The sequence below is a fragment of the Geotrypetes seraphini genome, chromosome 4, assembly GCF_902459505.1.
Source record: "Geotrypetes seraphini chromosome 4, aGeoSer1.1, whole genome shotgun sequence".
In the NCBI taxonomy this organism is placed as follows: Eukaryota; Metazoa; Chordata; class Amphibia; order Gymnophiona; family Dermophiidae; genus Geotrypetes; species Geotrypetes seraphini.
The window spans coordinates 65,719,322-65,742,122 of record NC_047087.1 but is presented as its reverse complement, the minus strand read 5'-3'; the positions used below and the strand labels follow the sequence as shown (position 1 = coordinate 65,742,122).

The window sequence follows — 22,801 nt, the reverse complement described above, 5'->3', positions numbered from 1 at the left end:
TTTTTGAGTTATGAGCCTGTTTTTGAGCTAAGTGCATGGTGTGCACAACTTAGACACAGGCAGATAGGCCAAGAAAACCTTGGCATAATTAGGGTATACCTAAATGTTGAGATGTTTAGCAATACATAATGGTCCTTAGGCAGCACTAAGCACGATTCTTGGCAGTGCATCACTCAGAGAATCACACTTAACGCTGCACTAGTCAACGCAAATTATTTTAGATGACATAGAAATCTGGCCCTTAGATCTCCTGATTTTTTTTTTTTTATTATTATTCAAGTTTTTATATACCACCTACATGTTAATTAAAACAAAGCCTTTGAATGGTATTCATATACTTAGCTACAGGATTGTCACTTATACTGAAGTAGTCAAAACAGATACCTGGAAGATTTCATTAGAATCTTGAGGGTGTAAATTTAAGTTTTTTGCTTGTTGCAGGTTTCCAGGTCTTGCTGCTTCTAGTCATGTAGAACAGACATTTCAGCCATCATGCTATGGCTTTCTTCAGAGCAGACTATGAAGTCTGCAGTTTGCCTTTATTTAGTAGGTCCTCAAACCTGATTGGTTGGGACTTGAGGTAAATGAGCCAGGAAATTCCATTGGTCACCAGTTTGAATTCTGGTAGGAAAGTCAGTTGGTCACAAATTTTGAATTTTAGTGGGAAAATCAGTTGGTCTCTTCTTTCTACAGAATGGAAAGCCACAGCATGGTGGCTAAAATGTCAGTTCTACCTGTCAAGATACAGCAAAACCAGGAAACCTGCAACAGGCATGATGCCAGCTGCACAAACCCTGAGAGAACATATAACCCAGCTTCATGGGAAGAACATCTTTAAACTCACCAGAGACTTTTCCATTCTATGGTAAAAAGGGACCAACTGATTTTCCTACCAAAATTTGAATTTATAATCCACTGACTTTCCTGCCTCATTCATCTCAAGCCCCAACCAATCAGGTTTGAGGACCTACTATATAAAAACAAACTGTAGACCTCGCAGCATACTCTGAAGAAAGCCACAGCATGATGGCTGAAAAGTCAGTTCTACCTGACATGACACAGCGAGACCTGGAAACCTGCAACAAATGATTCCAGCTGTGGAAACTCTTAGAAAATAATTAAGCTTTTTGTTTATCAAGAAAAACTGCCCATTCCTTAGCCTGCTAGACCAGTCCAAATCAACAGGTCATGTCTAGCAGGAATTGAGGAAAGGAAGTAATCAGGTAAGACCAAATTTCACCAGGTGCTGGTTTTAGCTGTGGTTATATTTAATAACTGGAAAGAATTCTTAAATTCCGATGATAGTGCAACTTGCTATTAACCACTTAAGAGGTTGAAATAATAAGAAAAATGGAGAAATTGGAAGGTGGTTGGGTCAAACATTGTTTTTTCTCCTCGGCTATTGGGAAAAAGGCTGGTGTTGCTATTTTAGTGAATAAAAAATGCTCTGCCTCATTTAAGTTAATGGCATCAGATCCTCTTGGAAGATGGGTACATGTGGAAATGAGCATGGGAAATACTACCATGGCGCTTTTTAATGTCTATGTCCCCAATTCGAACCAAATTGAATATTTTAAGACTCTACAACAACTGATTCTTCCACTGGCTTCCTCTAAAATAGCGGTGGCGGGGGACTTCAATGCTGTCATGGATCCTTTGATGGATAAAAATCCCAGAAGAATTATAAAATCATTAGGATTAGATAATTTTGTACAATCTTGTGACTTGAAGGATATTTGACTTCATTTTGATGGTCGGGAATTTTCTTTTTGTTCCCATGTTATTAATTCTTTCTCAATAATAGATTATATTTTTGTTTCAAATCAATTAGTACATCAGGTAACACAAGCTGCCATAGATCCAATCATTTTGTCAGATCATGGTGGGGTGTGGATTGAACTTAAAGTTGTTGATCTAGATAGTAGTAGATCTATATGGAGATTTGATAATACATTGCTTGCTGATCTAATATTTTGTGAAAATTTTTTTATTAAAGATGAAATATTACTTCCAAATGAATGCCACAGATGAAATCTCTATGGAAATTTTATGGGATGCTTTTAAAGCAACTATGAGAGGTAAAATTATCTCTTATTCGGCTTATCTTAAGAAAACAGCTCAAAAAACAATTTTCTGATTTAGAACACGAAATTAAAGTTTTAGAATCAAAATTAATAGAAAAATGGAAATATTCTACCCAACAGGATCTTTTAAAAGCTAAAGGTAAATTTAATGAGATTTCGTCTAAATTAGTAAGGAAAGATTTATTTTCTCAGCAAGCTTTGTATTATGGAAACTCAAATAAGGCGAGAAGAATATTGGCAAATTATCTAAAAGCAAAAAAAAAGGAAAACAAAAATAATTGCCATTAAGGATGAAAATGGTGATATGCATACTCAAATTGAACCTATTTTAAAACAATTTTTAAAGTTTTATAAATCTCTTTATTCTTCTGAGACTTATTTAGATAGAGAAAAAGATGGTTTAGATTTTTGAAATTGTTAGAGGGACCTAAAATTCCTGAACATATAAAAAGAAGTTTGGAAGAGCCAATATCATTAAAAGAATTGGAAACAGCTTTGAAGTCCCTTAGAGTTGGATCCGCTCCAGGTGGAGATGGTTTTACAGTAGAGTTTTATAAATCATTTCAAAATACCCTATTGCCTTATTTATTAAATTTATATCAGGCTCAACTAATGAAGGGTTATATTACAGGCACTATGGCAGAATCTTTAACTATAGTTTTACCAAAGCCAAATAAAGATCCCACTTTGGTTTCAAATTATAGGCCTATTTCTTTAATCAATGTAGATGGTAAACTTTTAGCTAAGACATTGGCTTTAAGATTGGCTAAAGCTTTCCCTTTCATCAAACAGGATTCGTTGCTCAAAGACATTCTTCTAATAATACTAGGTTGGCGTTTCATATGCTGTATTTAACAAAAGCCATGAAAGAGCCGGCTTTTTCTGTGTCCTTGGATGCAGAGAAGGCCTTTGACCGAGTAGAATAGACCATCATGTATCGAGCAATGGAATGGTTTGGTATAGGTTCAGGATTTATACAAATAATACAAACGTTATATAGCTCCCCTGCTGCTAGGTTGTATATTAATAATAATTTTTCAGAACGTTTTAATTTGCAGAGGGGGTTAGACAAGGTTGTCCCTTATCTCCTTTGCTTTTTGATATTGTTTTGGAACCCTTGTTATTAGCTATTCAACAGGTGAAGGAGATGCAGGGTATTCCGCGTTCAGATAGAGAATATAAAGTATCTGCATATGCGGATGATATCTTGCTTTATTTGAGAAATCCAGAAACAACCATTCCATGTTTGCTTGAGTTGATTGTGCAATTTGGAAAGTTTTCAGGTTATAAGATAAATTGGAATAAATCAGAAGTTCTTCCACTTAATGTACATTGTACAAAAGGTTTATTTGATGCATTTTCTTTTGTATGGAAGGAAGTGTTCTTCAACCTTTTTACACCGTGGACCAGCAGAAATAAAAGAATTATTTTGTGGACCGGCAAACTACTAGGACTAAAATTTAAAAACCCCGTTTACGCCCCATCTCTGCGAGCTCGGTCCCCGCAAACCATCTGATCCCATCTGCACAAGCCGCAATTATATATTGAACATATTTTATTAAAGTATAAAAAGAAACAATATTCTGAACAATTGTGATTTTATAAATAAAAATATACAGAGCACGGACCAGCAAAACCCCTGCCTCCCCTCCCCTTCACATATATCCCCTCTACTATCAAGAAAACTGAACAAGCCAAGTTATTATAGAATGCTACATAGAAATATCATGCTAACAGAATACTGCAGTCCCCAGTTATGTCTCTAGCAGGATATATATTTCAAATCTGATATATTCTAATGACAAAATAGAAATAAAATTATTTTTTTCTACCTTTTGTTGTCTCTGGTTTCTGCTTTCATCTTCTTTTCACTCTTTTCCTTCCAGCATCTGCCTGTTCCATCCAATGTCTGCCCTCTCCCCCTTCCATATGTATCTGACTTCTTTCTATGCCCCTCTTCCCTGTCCATCCAGCCTGTTCCTACTCTTTCCTTTTTACATCATTCATTCCAGCTTCACTGCCTTCTTCATTTTTATCTCTCCTACACCAGATCTAGCATCTTTATCCTTCTTTCATTTCTCTGCTGACCCCCTTTCCAGCATCAATGTCTCTCTACTTTCTCATTCCTCTCTCTCCCCTTTCCCTCATCTGATCTCTCCATTCCACCCTGACCCCCTTCCCCTCCTGTAATCTCCCTGCCAGCTGTTTCCTTCCTTTTTCTTTCTCCCTTCCCTCCTTCCTTTTTTTCCTTCTCCCTTCCCTCCTCCCTCTATCCAACATTAACTCTCTTCCCATCCCTTTCCCTCCTCCCCTCCCAGCAGCATCTCTCCTTCTTCTCCCTTCCCTCCTAACTCTATCCAACATTAACTCTCTTCCCAGCCCTTTCCCTCCTCCCCTTCCAGCAGCATCTCTCCTTCTTCTCCCTTCCCTCCTCCCTCTATCCAACATTAACTCTCTTCCCATCCTTTTCCCTCCTCCCCTTCCAGCAGCATCTCTCCTTCTTCTCCCTTCCCTCCTCCCTCTATCCAACATTAACTCTCTTCTCTTCCCATCCCTTTCCCTCCTCCCCTCCCAGCAGCATCTCTCCTTCTAACTCTCTCCAAGTCCAGTAACAGCTCTCCCTTTATCCAGCAGCTTCCCTGCCTCCTACAGTGGCTTCCTCCCCTTCCAGCAGCTCTCAGTACTTGCCTGCAGGAAGTTGCCGGTAAATCACTGCCCTGGCAAGTAGGAGAGCTGGTGGGAGGAGAGACAGCCACTGTGAAGGCTCCCAAGGATCTTGCTCGCACACGCTGACCATCTCCCTCCACTTGCACCTGAATCTGCAGCTCTCTCCTCGGCCCTCTTCAGCAACTCGGCAGGGTCGGCGATCAAAACAGGCTGCCGACGTCGGGACCTTCACTCTCTGTGTCCCGCCTATTTTGTTTCAACTTCCTGTTTCCGAACCGGCGAGACTCAGAGAGGGAAGGCCCCGACGTTGGCAGCCTATCTTAATCGCCTGAGACTGGGAGGAACATTAATAAGCAGGAACCGCAGTCGGAAGGAAATTTAACTGCCGACTTGATCTCGCCGGCCCTGCACGGACCAGCAGAAATTTTCTGCGGACCGACACCGGTCCGCGGACCGGCTGTTGAAGAACTATGGTCTAAAATATTTAGGAGTTTGGATCAAAAATTCAGTGGATGATACAATGAAATTAAATGAAAAATGTTTATTACAGAAAGTAACAGAAATGTGTGAGCAATGGAATCCTCTTCATTTATCTTGGTGGGGGAGAGTACAAACTGTTAAATGATGATTTTACCTGTGGTTTGTTACCAAATGGGAATGTTACCAGTTTTTTTTTCAGGGGTCTTTTTATAAAAAGTTAAATAGTATTCTAACAAAATTTATTTGGCTGGGTAAAATTCCTAGAATTGCTTTAGTGTCTTCGCAAAAGCCAATTATGGAGGGGGGGTAAATTTTCCTAATTTCTATAGGTATCATCAGGCCTATATTTTGCATCAAGGTATGTATTGGGTCCTCCCAGAGCCCATTGATAATATCCCAGACTGGTTTTGTTTAGAATGGCGATTCATGTTTCCTTTGCGACTTGGTCATGTACTTAGTATCAAAATGCCTAGGCTATATAAAGAACATAGAATATTTGTTGATACATGGAAAACTCTATGATATGTAAATAGTCTAACTCCTATTCCGATAAATAAATCAACAAATCAAACAATTTGGTTTAACTCCAAGATCAAAATTGGCGGTTTTAAAATTATCTGGAAGCATTGGATGCTGGCAGGAATACGTACTTTGGAAGATGTAATATCTAATGGTAAGATGCTCGAGTTTTCACAATTTCAACATAAATTTGGTCTCAACAAATCACAAAGTTTTAGATGGTTACAATTGAAGCAGGCCATTCAGGTAGGGTTCCCTGAATGGAAAACTCTTAGTAATCAATATAGTTTGGAATTCTTATGCTTTCAGGTAGATTTCATGGGGCACCAGGCCGCACAGTGGTATAAATTAATATCTGGATTTGTGAATAAAAAACCAAAAACTGGTCTTCGGGACATTTGGAGCATTGAGATTAAGCATCACATTAATGCGTCTCAATGGCCACAAATTTGGTCTTGGAGGATGAGATGTACAGTGTCTGCATCTATGAGACAAACTTGGTTCTTTCTTTTGCATAGAGCTTTTTGGACCCCTGTTCGTTTACAAAAACTAGATAGCTCTAAGTCTAATAGATGTTGGCACTGTCATCTTGAGGCTGGGACATTAGATCACCTTTTATTCTATTGTCCATTTATATTAGTATTTTGGAAATCAATTTGGCCTCAAATCAATAGGATGTTAGAGAATCCGGTAGCCTTTACATATGATACTATTTTATTTGGCATGTCAATGAGAGCGAAAAGTCAGATTTCGTCAAATAATAACAAACTTTTATTTATATTGACTGGAGTTGCCATTCAACAGATTACATTCAATTGGAAAAATCATAGCAGATTAAATTACAGTTTCTGGTGGAATTCTGTGTATCATATATATAAAATGGAGCGCACAATAGCAACACAAAGAGGATATTTTGGTAAATTTCAGAAGATTTGGGGACCATTAACAGATTTTTGTAATGAGTAATAACGTTTTCCCAAAGTAAGATATTTGACATGGAGGGGTGTGGGTGGGTAATAAATATTAAATCCTATAATGTATAAGAGTATTTAACTGTTTTTGATGTATTGGGAATGGAACTTTTGTAAGGGGAGGGAGGGGTTGGGAGGGTTTTCGAACTTGATATCAATTGTTTAGATACTAGGAATAGTTCATAATATTCAAAATATTATAGAATATAGGTATTGGCTGAAAAGTTATATTTTTTATGATATATGAAAGTTAATCAAGTGTATATTTATAAGTTCGAATGATTTTTCTTATACACTTGTTGTAATATGTAAAAATGAATAAAGAATTTAAAAAGAAAAATGGAGAAATTTTTCATAAAAATGTGGGAGCTGTTAAATATTTATCTTCTGGTTGAGTATTAACCTTGATATGTGCACATTTTTGCCTTCCAATTATTGGGTGTGTGTTAAAATCCGAGTAAAGGTTCTTTCAAATTGAACTGTAGACTAGATCTGATAGTGGGAATTTTTGGAGAGGGCTAATCTGGTTCTTTATGTATATTGCAAAATAAGGCTTCATGGAAAGCTGTGAAAAAGATTGAACAGATTCTTAGGGTGTTCCTCCAGAGCCTGAGAGAAAAGCACAGTAGGACATTCTATGACTATCTAGAGCAGTTTTTAAACCTGTCCCTAATGAATATGCATGAGGGAGATTTACATATAATGAGACATGTGCAAATCTGCTTCATGTATTTTTCATTAGAGATATCTTGAAAACCCGATTGGCTGTGGGTCCTTCAGGAAAGGATTAAGAAACACTGATCTGGATTTTCATGATCAACACTTTAGGAGTGTGTGGCGCAGTGGTTGAAGCTACAGCCTCAGCACCCTGGGGTTGTGGGTTCAAACCCCGCGCTGCTTCTTGTGACCCTGGGCAAGTCACTTAATCCTCCAGAGCCCCAGGTACATTAGATAGATTGTGAGCCCGCCGGGACAGATAGGGAAAATGCTTGAGTACCTGATTGTAAAACCGCTTAGATAACCTTGATAGGCGGTATATAAAATCCTGATAAACTTGAACATAGATGTTGAGCTCTATGCAAAAGAAAGAACCAAGTTTGTCTCATAGATGCAGACACTGTACATCTCATCCTCCAAGACCAAATTCGTGGCCATTGAGACGCATTAATGTGATGTTTAATCTCAATGCTCCAAATGTCCCGAAGACCAGTTTTTGTTTTTTTATTCACAAATCCAGATATTAATTTATACCACTGTGCGGCCTGGTGCCCCATGAAATCTACCTGAAAGCATAAGCATTCCAAACTATATTGATTACTAAGAGTTTTCCATTCAGGGAACCCTACCTGGATGGCCTGCTTCAATTGTAACCATCTAAAACTTTGTGATTTGTTGAGACCAAATTTATGTTGAAATTGTGAAAACTCGAGCATCTTACCATTAGATATTACATCTTCCAATGTACGTATTCCTGCCAGCATCCAATGCTTCCAGATAATTTTAAAATCACCAATTTTGATCTTGGAGTTTTGGTCCTGTAGTGGAAGTGTAAAAAATGTTCTTTCTTTTTCAGAGTATGAAAAGAAAAAAGCAGTTCCAAACTTTGTGGATCGAATTTTTGGTGGTGAACTAACTAGTACAATTATGTGTGAGGAATGCAGAAGTGTAAGCAAGTCACTGCATGCATGACTTATTGATCAAAAGATACTATTAACAACAAACAGCTGCAACAATAGAGTAGAGTATAAACCCTGTATGTTCAGAAAAGAGTTAATTGTAAGGATCTTTTTTTTTTTTTTCTTTCTTTCTTTTTTAATATAGAAAACGCGCTATTAGAAAGGAAAGTGATTTACTACTTCTCTGGTATTTATAATCTCCATAATTTTGTAGACTATCAATTTAACCTTAATTTATAGGCTAAACTTTTTAAAGCATCAGTCTAGTATAATGAGCCTTTCAATATAAAATTTTGCTTCAACTATGGTAAGAGTTTATGTGTCAAAAATATTGAAGCTACTACGCACTGTTTAAAGTCTTTACCAGGATTTTCACATGCATCCACATAAGAGAAAAACATTAATATGCACAAAGATGAGTGGAGAAAAACAGACCTCAATCTTTTGGCTCAAGGACACTAACAAAGTGCAAAACGAGCCACTATCATCATAGTTGCTAAACAATAATCTCCATTTTAGACATCGTACTTCACTGTGGCCATCTTTAAACACGGACTACAGTCTTGGCTAGTGAAATGTGGTAGCCCATTCAGTGGCGAAACAGGTGGTCCCCTGTCGGGAAGTTATGCAATAGACTGTGAAATATCGAACTACTCTAGATGACATAAGTGGATCATACCCTAGATAAGATAAGTGGTTATTTTCTGTGTTTTTTTAACAGTTTTAAAGTGTCTTTGATAGCCACTTTTCTTCCTTTTTTGCCTGCCACAATTGGATTGCTATCTTTAATAATAAGATTCTTACTAGTGATTTTTCATGATATAATTTAATCTACAATAATAGATACAGCACAAGTTTGAAAGCGGTGAAGTACGATGTCTAAAGTGGAGTTTTTTTCAGCACCTATGATGATAGTGGCTCGTTTTGCACTTTGTTAGTGTCCTTGAGCCAAAAGATTGAGGTCTGTTTTTCTCCACTTGTCTTTGTGCATATTAATTTTTTTGTTTTATGTGAATGCATGTGAAAATCCTGTCAGACTTGGAACAGCACGTAGTAACGTCTATATTTTTTATATTGTTATACGGCTGTGCCTTATTAAACAAGTAGTTACAATAACAGTTCATGTGTGACATTTCCTGGTTATAGTTTCCACCACACATTGCATATTAAAGTTTGAAGTTCTTTTGATGGGACTGGGTAAAAGCTTTCTCATATTCTATCAACTGGGATGTTTTCCTGAATTTGATTAATTACCAAAGACTGTTTGCTGATGCACTGCATGTGAAGTAGTTATTCGATCTAGCATTGTTAATTTTAGATAGGAAGTAGGGTGCTAGCTCATCAGCTGAAAGAGGTTTCTGGAATTAGCAGAAGTCAGATTATTAGTCTGGGCTAAGCTTTCTGCAATTCTTAAATAATGTTCTAGGTTCCACTTGATATTTTCCAATTTATAGTGGAATAATACACCCTTCTCCTTAAATCACTTAACTGGCTCCTTATCTACCTTTGCATACAGTTCAAGCTCCTATTGCTGACCTACCAGTGTGTTCTGCTGCCCGTCAATCTCTCCTCTCCTTGTACACCTCCCAGAGAACTCTGTTCCTCAGATAGCTGCTCTTAGCTGTACCCTTCTTCTTCACTGCCAGTTCCAGACATTGTTCCTTTTATCTAGCTGCCCCCCTATGCTTGGAATAAACTACTTGCATTTGTCTGCCATGCCCCTTACCTTGTTTAAAAGCATACTGAAAACCTACCTTTTTGGTTTAGCCTTCAATCTATAACCCTACTGCCCACCAACATTGCCAGCAGATTATCTATTCCCCCTAACTAGCTCCACCCTGGCATCCTGTTTGTCTAGATTGTAAGCTCCTTCAAGTAGGGACTGTCTTTGTGACTCTGTACAGTTCTGCGTACATCTGGTAGCACTATAGAAATAATTAATAGTACTGGTAGTAATAAACTTTCTTGGTAACTATCATTTTATGTTTCTATTAAGGTGTCTGTGATTCATGAATCATTTCTAGATTTGTCTCTTCCTGTTTTAGATGATCAGGTAAGGTTACAGAACTCTTAAACATTTCACAGATTTTAGAAACATCTGAGAAGGATTTAGCATCACCAGCCACTATGATTATTACTTTAGCTTTGCTAATTGATAAAACATGGTTGTTAAAACTTTATTTTAAAAATAGACAAAATAACATTTTTGGGTTATAAAATACAAAAGTTCCCAGATTTGGCACGGGAGACGCAAAGGCGCCGCCGTGAATTTCTTCTTTTGAAACCTGGGGTTTTATCTTTGGGGGCAACTTTTTATTTGAGACACCCGTGTAAATGTATTGTGTATTACCGTACTTTTAAATATGTGTTTTTTGAACCATCACAACTTACAAATTTCGTGGCTATGTCTCGTCTGAATGTTAATAATCTTAGAGCCCTATAATTTGGATATTGTGACCCCATCTCATTGCTACAACTCTCAGTTTCTTAATATTATTACTGCTTTTCCTTATAATTTCGCCAATTTTCATTAATTCTTGGATCTTAATTTGTGGACTTGAGCATAAATAGTATATTTGTTATCTTAGGAATTATATTACTATTGTATTTGATATCTATTCTATGCTTGCTTTCTGTACAAGTGTAATACTTGAAATTTAAGTTGAAAATAAAAAAAATTAAAAAAAAGAAGCGGTATGCAGGCCTGTTCAGTTATGGACACTATATTTAATAGAAATAGGCTAAGTAGAATGAACAAGCGCTTCTACCATTTTTATTTTATTTTTTTTTTTCAATTCTTTATTTATTTTTCATCTTACATCGAGTACACAATATTACATCAATTGAATTTTTAGACCTGAATACAGTTTGTTTACTTAGGACGGTAAAAAGAACACAGCTCAAAAAAGTTCAAAAGTGTACTATGAAAAGAAAAGTGAGAAAGATGAAGACTCCTACATGAAGGAGAAAGCGGAAACCGTAACTGCTCCAAGTAAACACCGTCAGAAAAAAGAAAAAAAGCAAGCCAAGAAGCAAGCCAAGGTGAGCCATAAGAAACTTTTAGCATTTTTGCTGTAGTGGTATACTAGTAACTGCATGTTACCTGCAGTAATGCAGTTTTTTGAACTGTAACTTTTATTGCATAAACTGTCAAATACAGAGCACTTATCGTCCAACTATAGCAAAGTAAACTGCAGCTCAGGCATAGCCGTGTCCTGATTATCATACATACCTTGGCATCAGTTCCTCTGAATTCCTGAACAACCCTGTGATAACAGCAAAAATGTATTTAAAAATTTGCATTTTTGAACTATATTTATACCAACCATCCCTCTTCCCCCCCCCCATTCTACCCCCTTGGCCACAAAAATATCATATCCCCTCAGCGATGAAAGAGTAATAAAGGGTGCAAACAGACATTTCAAAACTTTACAAAGGTCAGTTTCACAAATTTCACTAAGGCCCAAGTCTACTTAAACTTATTCCCCTTCCCTTTCAGCTCCCAAGTAATTTTATCATATCACTGCAACTCATGGCAGATGGGATGTTGGAATGCTAATGAAGGCCCTCATATTCGCTACTAGAATCAAAATGTGGGATACCCCCTAAGATTCCTTACCACCTGAGCTTGGGATAAACCTTAGTAATCATATTTTAGGATCATCGCCCTGTTCTCCCCTGTCCCATTGCTGTACCCAAGTCTATATATACCACTAGAATTAAAATGCCAAACAGTTCTACAGCATGTACCTGCTTTTCCAACCTCAGCCTTGTCACCCAAAATAGGTGTTCAATATAATCTGTGAAGTACAGTGAACTGTAGTTCTAGTGCAATAGGTGTGTCATTCTGGACAGACAATTTATATCCCAGGGCTTATGAGCTGTGCAGAAGGAATCCACTCTGGTTTATGAATCTCCTACTTCACAGAGAGATCTTCTGCATCTGAGCTGGAAGGAGTGTCTTTGATCTGCTCTGCTTATTTCCCTAGTTAGCATTCCTCTCCCCGATGTCAATTCTGCCGTCGGAGAGGAAGCTCCGGGCCAGACCCATGCATATTCCCATATTTCCAGACCACAGAAAGTTCCTGAGGTTTCATGTTCTGGAAAACTATTACTAGTTCTCAGCCCTTCCTTTTTGACTGGCAACTGTGCCTCACACTTTCACCAAGGTGATGATGGTAGTGGCTGCCCACCTGCGAAAGATGGGATTACAGGTTCATCCATAACTGGACAGCTGACTGATTTAGAACCCCCATCGTTCACCGAAGGAGAGCAAGCAGTGTCTCGAGTTCTGCAGAACTTGAGTTGGATAGTAAATTTCTGAAAGAGCCATCTGATTCCGACCCAGTCCCTAGAATATCTGGGTGTCTTGTTCAACACAGCGGATGGCCATGTGTGTCTTCTAGAGGTATGCAAACAGAAGCTTTGCTCTTAAATAACAGGCTTGCTAGCCAAACCAACTCCATCAGCATGGCAGTATCTACAAGTGCTAGGTTCCATGGCAGCTGCAATAGATTTGGTTCCCTGGGCGAAAGCTCACATGCGTCTTCTCCAAAACACATTATTGCGTTGGTTTCCTCAATTGGACTCTCTGCAGTTGCCCCTGCCCTGGACATTGGAAGCCCAGACCAGTATGGATTGGTGGCTCTGCCCTCGGTTACTAACCAAGGGCATACCCTTATGCATAGCTTCCTGGGTAAATGTGATGACAGATGCCAGTCTCTTCGGCTGGAGAGTTCACGGCAACCATCATCTGATTCAGGAACGTTGGTCAACCAACCAGAGTAAGTGGTCGATCAACTGGAACTTTGAGCCATTCAGCTGACCTTGTAGAAAATACAGAAGACTCTGGAAGGACAGACAGTCAGTCTTCAGACAATGCTACTGCCGTGGCCTATGTCAACTGCCAAGGAGACACCAAAAGTGCCCAGCTGGGGTTAGAAACCCACTTACTGTTTAATTTGGCAGAGCTTCATCTTCAGGCGCTCTCGGTGGCGCACGTTGTGGGAGAGGGCAATGTCCAAGTCGACTTTTTCAGCAGACAGACCTTGGATCCAGGCGAATGGATGCTGTCTGTGTCAGCCTTCCAAACCATTGTACATGACTGAGGTTGCCCGACGTTCAAATTCCTGTTAATAGCGCAAAACAAGAAGACAAACAGATTCTTCAGTCAAAAGTCCAAGTCCGAAAGAGTGGGTCTGGATGCTCTAGTCTAGCCATGGCCGCAGAGCAAGCTGTTGTATGTGTTCCCTCTGTGGCCCATGATAGGAAGGATCCTCCATAGGATCTCAAGCCATCAGGGAAAGGTCATTCTCATGGTTCCAGATTGGCCGCACAGACCGTAGTATGTAGATCTACTGTGTCTTAAGATAGGGCCCAGTCTCAGGCTACAAATGCAACCAGAACTCCTTTCTCAGGATCCGCTGGTCATAGAGGATCCGGATCGCTTTGCTCTTACGGCATGGCTCTTGAGTAAGAGGTGTTGGCATGCAAGGGGGTACTCTGAGGTAGTCATTGCTACTCTGCTCAGGTCTAAAGTCAACAGTGGTCTCTGTCTATGCTAAGACTTGGGAAACTTTCCAGCGCTGGGGCAACCAGGAGGAAGAAGAGCTTTTCTCTGCTCCTGTCTCTGTGGTATTAGACTTTCTCCAGGCTGGCCTTGACAAGGGACTTACAATAGCGTCCCATAAAGTCCCAAGTAGCAGGACTCTCTCTTGTTTTGGGGCTTGCAACCGCAGATCTACACTGGCATCTCATCTGGATATAGCTTGATTCCTAAAAGGATCACTGCATATCAGGCTTCCGATAAAACCCCCATTCCCTTCTTGGTATCTTAACGTGGTTTTGCAGGGTCTCAGCCAGGCTCCATATGAACTCCTGAAGGAAGGATCCTTGATAGATCTGATGCTCAAAATGTTTTTTTCTGGTGGCCATTACCTCAGCAAGAAGGGCCTCGGAGTTACAGGCTCTTTCTTGTAGAGAACCTTTCCTTAAATTTATTGAATCCAGAGTCTTTGTGCACCATTCCTTCCTTTTTTGTTGAATATAGTTTTGGCGTGCCATGTCTATCAGGAAGTCAGTTTGCGGTATTCCAGTCCACAGGTTCCAAGAAAAAGGACCGGATTCTGAAGAAGATGAATGTTAAAAGGGTGCTTCTCTGAAATCTCAAGGTCACCGACAAGTTCAGGCTATCTGACCATTTTTTTGTGCTGACAAATCCAGCTAGATGCGGTGCACTGGCTTCCAAGACCACAATTTCCAGATGGATCCATAGGGCCATTTCGTCGGCATATATTGTTTGTTGGAACAGTCCCTATTTTCATAAGGGTGCATTCAACTAGAAGAGTGGCTTTGTCGTGGGCAGAAGCTTGGGTGGTCTCCCCTGGGGAGATATGTAGGGCAGTGACATACATTTTCCAAGTTTTACAGAGTGGATGTGGCAGCATGGGAGGACTCTGCCTTTGAGTCCTCAGTATTATGAACCGGCGCAATGGTCCCACCCTAGATTTCTGGGACTGCTTTTATACATACTATCCATCCAGAATGACACACCTAGTGCACTAGAAAAAGAAATTAGGTTCTTACCTTGCTAATAATCTTTTTCTAGTAGATAGATGTCACTTATTTCCTGCGTCTGCCTACTGTCTCACTCAGAATGTTCTATCTGAACCCGAGAGTTGGATGCTAGTCAGATCTTAAGGGCACTTTGGGGTATTATTTGAGCTCCATTAATGTTTGGTATGCTTGTTGCACTATATTTGATTGTTCATTGTTTAACATGTTTGTTATAATTTTAGAGCAGAACAGACTTGTGCTTCGGCGAGCTTTCCCATACCCCTTCTTCACAACTGTTTCTAGAAGGGACTGTTGCCTGCTTTGGAACTAACTGTAGGGGGCAGCAGAGCCTTCTGTAAAGTAGGACGGATTAAAATACCAGAGTGGATTCCTTCTGCATGGCTCATGAGCACTGGACACATTGCACTAAATTTCATTCAGGACATGCACTAAATTTCATAAGAATTGGCCAAGTTCTGTGGAAGATATGACAATGCATTTTGGTGTGGGGGTGGTTTTGGATACCAAGAAAAACAGAAAAGGTGACCTTTGATGCTCAATTTCTTTATTGTGATTAAAACTCAACATGTATGTGTTTTGGCCTCTTGGCCTGCCTCATTTTGATAGTTTCAGAAGTTGCCATTTGGTATCAGCTTACTGATACGCTTTCTACTCAACATTTCTTTTTTTTTTTTTTTTTTCCAAGAATCACAGTAAAAAGGCTCTAAATATATGGTATACAGTTTGCTCTTAAAAGAATCAAACTCCTGAGGCAGGCCAAGAGGTCTATTCACTATTAATGAGGTCCAAACTTAAAGTTGAAGGTTTCCCTTAAGTTATGGTAAATCGATATTAAAGATCCAAGAGAACTTAATCGGACAGGAAAATCCCAAAATACCGTACTGCTCATTTAGCTATTTTAAATGGGAATTTCAGGCCTAACTCTTAAGGAGAAATATTGAAGGCCACAGTCTCCATTTTGTCTATATTTACTTTAAATCCTGAAACTTCCTCCAAATAGTTTTGAATTTATCCAATAAAAATTTCAAAGATGGTACAGGATTGTTAATAATAAAGTATCATCTGCATATTAAAATACTTCATGTTGTATTCTATTAACTGTTAGAGGCTTGTAACCTAGTCACCAGCAGTTCCATCTCCAATGCAAAAAGTACCGTATTTTCACGCATATAACGCGTGCGTTATACACGATTTTACAAACCGTGCATAACCATGCGCGTTATACGTGTGAGCGCGTTTTACAATTTTTTTTTTTTAACATTCTGATCCGGCATTCCCCCTGCGAACCGGCATCCTCTCCCCCCTCCCCCCGCATCACCCCCCTCCCCTACGATCCTACATCCCCCCCAGCACCGCAAATACAACTCTTACCCGATTGGGCACCGGCACCAGCACCAATGCACAGCATGTGCCAGTGCCAGTGCCCGAAGATCCTCCCTCATTGGTTTGGGCTGGGCTGGACTGGGCCGGGCGGTGCGAGAGAGATCCTCCTTCTTCCTCTGCCGGGCTGGACTAGGCTTTGAGCATTTGCGCATGCTCAAAGCCTTCTGGTCTTGCTCTCTCCGAGATAATCTCGGAGAGAGCGAGACCAAAAGACTTTGAGCATGCGCAAATGCTCAAAGCCTTCTGGTCTCGCTCTCTCCGAGATTATCTCGGAGAGAGCAAGACCAGAAGGCTTTGAGCATGATCAAAGCCTAGTCCAGCCCAGCAGAGGAAGAAGGAGGATCTCTCTCGCACTGCCCAGCCCAGCCCAAACCAACGAGGGAGGATCTTCGGGCACTGGCACTGGCACATGCTGTGCATTGGTGCTGGTGCCGGTGCCCAATCGGGTAAGAGTTGTAGATGGCATTTGCGGTGCTGGGGGGGGAAGTAGGATCGTGGGGGAGGGGGGTGACGCGAGCGGGGAGGGGGGAAGATGCCGGTTCGCAGGGGGAATGCCAAATCAGATTATCTCGGATCAGAGGGTGAGGGGAGGGTGACGCGAGCAGGGGGGAGGATGCCGGTTCGCAGGGGGAATGCCGGATCAGATTATCTTGGATCAGAGGGGGAGGGGAGGTGACGCGAGCGGGGGGGAGGATGCCGGTTCGGAGTAGGCGGGAGGAGGTTTTAGCATGCGCGGTATACGCGTGTGCACGCTATATTAACATTTTATTACATAAATTTGTGTTCCCCGCGCGGTATACCCGTGTGCGCGTTTTACGCGGGTGCGCGGTATATGAGTGAAAATACGGTAATAAACATGAGTCATCCCTGCTTAGCTGAAACTCTTCCGATTTTATCCCATTCACCGCTATAGAGCTTTAGGGATTATAATACTACACTTCTTCCCTTGGTGCTGTAATCTTCTTCCATGGCGTTCTGTATCACCTCTATGCTGTAGACTTCTCAGATCTCTCTCTCTCTAAACCTGAAATCTCGACAGACATTCAGTCCCAGGTTTCAACCTTCTTGTCTTGACATCTCTACCTGAATGTCTCAGTGCCATCTAAAATTAAGCATGGCCAAGACCGAGCTTCTTATCTTTCTACCTAAAACCGTCTCTCCTCTTCCCCCATTCTCTATTTCTGTGAACAACACCCTCATTCTCTCCGTTTTGTCTGCTCGCAACCTCAGGGTAATCTTTGACCCATCTCTCTTTCTCCCTCTCTCTCTTCACATATCCGACACTCATTTTCCATCAGTCACTATGCCCACATTACCCCTTTTTTCAAGTCACTTTATTGGCTCCATATCTGTTTCCGCACATAGTTCAAACTCCTCTTACTGACCTACAAGTGTTTCGCTCCGGAGCTCCTCTCTCCCCACACTCCCACCCCGGGCACTCGGCTCAACAGGTAAGTCTCTCTTATCTGTACCCTTCTCCTCTAGGGCCAGCTCCACACTCTGTCCCTTCTACTTTGCTGCACCATATGCCTGGAACAAACTGCATGACTTGGTATGTCAAGCTCCATCTCTGGTAGTATTCAAAGCCAGATTCAAAGACCACTTCTTTGAAACTGCTTTCAATTCCAAACTCCAACCTACCTGCTAAGCACCAATATCTGTCTTATCGTTCCCTCTGTGTACTGATGAGTTTGTCTGTCATGACTAGCTTGTAAACTCTTTTGAGCAGAGACTCTCTTCTATGTTTTGATATTCAGCACTATGTATGTTTAGTAGTGTTTCAGAAATAAGTAGTAGTAGTGATACAGTGCCTTGATCCAACTCTGCCTGTTCAGAACTTCAAACAAATGGGTCTATTCAACCCATTCAAATGCCTTTCTAGTATCTAAGATTACACAAAGTACTTTTATTCCTTTGCATATAGCTGATCAAATTAGATAATTCTCCTAATTTTGTTATCACTTGTATCACAAAACCAATCTGGTACCAATATATTGAGGAAGAACCACTTCAGGTATATGCAGAAAACTGTAGCAAAACTTTTCATATAAATGTTTAGGAGAGCAAATAGGCCTACAAACAGACACATTTTAAAGGGTCTGTACTGGGTTGGGAAGCATTAATCTCCCTCCAGAATCCCATTAAAATACTAAGGACTATACCGAATATTAGTATTTAATTTGATTCAGCCCTCAATATATATATTTGTATTCAGCTAAATAGTAATTTATATTTGAATACAAATAATCCAGGACTCTACTGTGCTGAATCCTACTGAAATACACTTGATCTCTGATTTTCATGCTGATGCTTTTATTATTTGTCATGTTAAAGCTCAGTGCCCATTTATTCATATTCGGCCTAATAGTAAAAATATGCTATTCGGTATAGCTCTAACTCTCTCCTACCATCTGATGTTGTAACATTTTATATACCTTTAACTAGGAACCCATCCTATCCTCTGCAGTAATACATTTGTTTGATCTTTTCAATGTGCTAGAGTTGAGCATTGCTAAAGAAGGGAGGATGAAGTGTTTTAAGCATGTTAACCTTTCTAGTCTCCAGAGCTGTTCAAGTGAGTTCACAGGCTCTAATACAGCATTCTTCATTTAAAGCACCCTCTTAACTTTGGCTGTGTATGACATGTGTCCCTTTAGTTCAAGAAGGCTTTCTGTATTGGTTTGTGAATGAGTCAAATGTGCTGATTTACTTTTTTTCTTCGTAAATTAAGACAAAATATACTGTTTAACAGAACCAACGGCAACAACAAAAAATTCAAGACAAGCTGCTTCCACTAAATGTCTATCAAAACTCTAAAACACCACAAGAAGAAAGCCAGCCTGAAACTGAAATTGTGCAGCAACAGACAGAATCTTTAAATAAAGATGAAGAACTTGGCATAAACCAGGTAGATTTAAATAAAGATGAAGAACTTGGCATAAACCAGGTAGATTTAAATAAAGATGAAGAACTTGGCATAAACCAGGTAGATTTAAATAAAGATGAAGAACTTGGCATAAACCAGGTAGATTTAAATAAAGATGAAGAAAATGTAATATGTGGACTAGGGGAAGAGGAAAATGGGAAAAGCTCAGAACAAGAGGAAGAGGACAAAATCAGTACTGATGATGCTTTTGAGACCTTGTTTTCTACTACTGAAGAAGATAGTAGGTTGGATAATTTATACCTTAAAGATGACAATGAAGAAAAGGACCTTGTGAATGGTATTAATGAACTAAATCTTAGGTCTGCTCTTGAGCCTAGTGAGGATCACATAAGTATTTTTGACAGTGAGACTTCAGGAACAATGATATATGAGATGGTAAATGAGGATACAGAGAGAGCCTTTTCCACCCTCGCTGATAGAAAAGAGATAAAAACATCTGAATGCTCAGTTCAGAATTGCTTGTTTCAGTTCACACAAAATGAGCAGCTCAGTGAGACCAATAAATTGCTGTGCGGTGTGTGCACACGAAGACAACCAAATGGACCAAAGGCTAATGACAAAGGTATGTTCATAAAGTAGCTTCCTTTATTAATAAAATGGCAGTAATGTATATCCTTTTTAATAAAACATGTATTTCTCATTCTCTTCTTTTAATCTACATTTCATGATATGATTTCTGGTGTACATGCATACTTGTTGAGAAGTACAGGTACAAGATCCTTATCCAAAATCCTTAGGACCAGTCATATTTTGGTTTTTGGAATATTTTGGTTTTTGGAATGGCAATGTTAAGTTGGAAAAAGATAGATCCATAAAACTCCACCAAACTTTTTTTTTTTTATATTTCAAAATAAGGCAAACATTAAACACTTCAATCACAAACTTGTTCACCAAAGAGCCTTCAGTCTGTCATATGCCTGCACTGGCTGACATGTCCCTGCCTCAAATTTTCAAGTAGGACGGATATAAAATAAAATATAATAGAAGTGCACATCCCAACAATTTTCCTACACTGACATCAGCTGATAAATGAGCACCATGATTATGGAACGAGTTTGCATGACTCAGGAAAGAATTGCAGTATTCACAATGACATACTCCATTCCTGAACCTTCAGGTAGTACAATCCTTTCTCGTGAGAACTCTTGTAGGAAGCTTCATTTGCATGCTTTTTTGCTCCTCTTCTCTTACCTCTGGGCTGTCCTTCAACTCCCTTAGTTGTCTTCCTACAAGCGAGATGGTAGGAGCTTGTCTTTTCTGCTCATGTTTATTTTCTCTGAATTCAAGCCTTTTTCGCTTTTTTCATTTGCAAGGCTTTCAGTGCTGCAGAGGAAACTCTTAACGTGACAGCTCTTGGCTGCAGGAGAGTGCAGACTCTGAGCTTCCAAGGGCAGACTGCTCTGCAGTGCACTCACTTGGACAGCCTGCACTAACAGTCCAAGGGATCAGAGACCATTCCTTTGGGAGCACTGCTCGCCCCAGGTTTGTCCACAGTGGGCTTGAGCGCAGACTGCGAGGCTCTGGGGCAGTTTTCCAGGAGCAGGGCTGACTGCTTTCTCCCACCCGTTTGACATTAAAGATTTCTATTTTGCCATTACCTTGTGGTTCAAGGCGGAGGTCCATGGAGGGGTTGAGCTTTCGGCTGAGAGGCAGTCAGAAGTCACAAGCATTCCAGATTCTAGGTTTGTTGATGCAGAGATTCTCCTAAGCTGTTTGCAGCTTCCACCCTTTCAGCTCCCAGCACACAGCATAGCACAGTGAATAACTGGCTAACAACCTGGTAAACTAGATTGGGGGAGGTCTTTAAAGCCAACTTTTCTTGTTTCTGGGGTTAGAGCAGGTTTCTCCACCTTTAATATCCTAAAGTTTATTTTTGGTGTAGCTCCCCCAGGCCAATTTTGGCAATAGAGGTTTCTGCCATAGTCCAGAGCACTAAATGCTCCAATGCTACTGCGCTCATAGGAATTCTATGAGAGTCAGAGTATTTAACGTTCCATCTATCGTGGCTTAGTAAAAGGGGGGAGGGATAGTTTTTAGTTAGTCTTTCTTAGTCAAAAACGTCTAATATGCATCATCTGATGATGGTGCAGGAACAGTGGCAGTCTTTTTAAAAACTTCTTCCAGTGTCATCTATCTAATTAACAAAGGTTTTTAGTTCAGTAATCTCATGTTCGCTAATAAAAAATTATTAAAACACGCATGTTGTTCCATGCCAGGAATTAACTGGTCACACATTTTCTCTATATTATCTATGTCAGGGATGCCCACACCAAGTCAAAATGATCTACCGACAATAAAATTTTGAAATACTGTGTCCAACACTGGTCTCCATACCTTAAGAAAGATATAGCCCTGCTGGAGAAGGTGCAGAGGCGAGCCACGAAACTAGTCAAAAGGTATGGAAAAATTGAGCTACAAAGAACGCCTCGGAAAACTAAGACTGTTCACCCTTGAAAAGAGAAGACTGTGAGGGGATATGATAGAGACTTTTAAGATTTGACAAAATAGACCAAGAAACATCATTGTTCACTTTTTCAGATGTGACACGGACAAGAGGTCATAGACTGAAACTGAGGGGCAGCAGGTCCAGGACAAATGTCAGGAAGTTCTGTTTTGCACAGAGAGTGGTGGATGCTTGGAATGCTCTCCAGGAGGAGGTTGTGGCAGAGACTACCATTCTGGGATTCAAGCGCAAGTTGGATGTACACTTTCTTGCAAATCACATCGAGGGATATGGGAAATCACGGTCTCCAACAGGGAGCACCTAGCTTGGCCTCCGCATGTGCGGGTTGCCGGACTAGATGGACCAAGGGTCTGATCCGGTGAAGGCGTTTCTTATGTTCTTAAAAACACACTGTACGCAGAGAAAATGTTAATTCTTTAGCACTCTCCAGACCAGTAGAGGTTAACTTTACGATTGGTATATATCTAATCATGACCAGCAGGTGGAGACTGAAAACAAAACTTTGGGACAGTATATCCTAGCCCCTCCTCTCTATTTCCCTCCAGTCTTCTTTCAGTCTCCAGCAGGTGTTGAGTGATCTGTACCCATCTCCCTTGGTAGGGCTGTTGGAATTTGTTTAGAGGTTTATTGTCCCTGTTTTTAGCCGGACGGAGCTTGGACGGACTCTGTTTGGGGGTTCGTCCGACCTCGGGGGTGTCAAACCCGGCGGGTCACGAGCGGGGTCCCTCCCCCCACTTCCTCCACCTCCCCATATTTTTTTTTAGAGGAGCCTCAGCAGTAAGCCTTGCCCCCTAAATCAAGCAAGGCATATTGCTTCGAGAGCCTGTGGAGTCTGTTCTGTAAAAAAAAAAAAAAAAAAATCCTGAGGTAGTGCTGGTCTGGAGGGTTGTATCCCTTTAAGAAAACTGTATTTTACTGTATTTTTTCAACTAACCGGCACTTTTTTACAGCTAGGTCGCGTATGGAGCAATGAGCACTTCTAAAGGGAAAAAGTGCTCATTGTGCTCCAGACGCGAGGCACTCGCGGCCGGCCT

General features: G+C 40.3%; 1 protein-coding gene across 5 annotated transcripts in view; it reads left to right on the top strand.

Annotated features, from left to right (window-relative positions):
- The window catches only part of USP16 (ubiquitin specific peptidase 16), a 118,288-nt gene that overhangs the window by 60,983 nt on the left and 34,504 nt on the right, over positions 1-22,801 (top strand). For 4 of the 5 annotated variants that reach the window (XM_033940643.1, XM_033940640.1, XM_033940638.1 and 1 more), the window contains 4 exons: positions 8,295-8,386; positions 10,394-10,450; positions 11,278-11,439; positions 19,109-19,865. In XM_033940643.1, coding sequence (XP_033796534.1) covers positions 8,295-8,386; positions 10,394-10,450; positions 11,278-11,439; positions 19,109-19,865 — 1,068 coding nt within the window. The remainder of the gene's footprint in view (positions 1-8,294; positions 8,387-10,393; positions 10,451-11,277; positions 11,440-19,108; positions 19,866-22,801) is intronic. The other variant, XM_033940642.1, reaches the window with a different exon arrangement.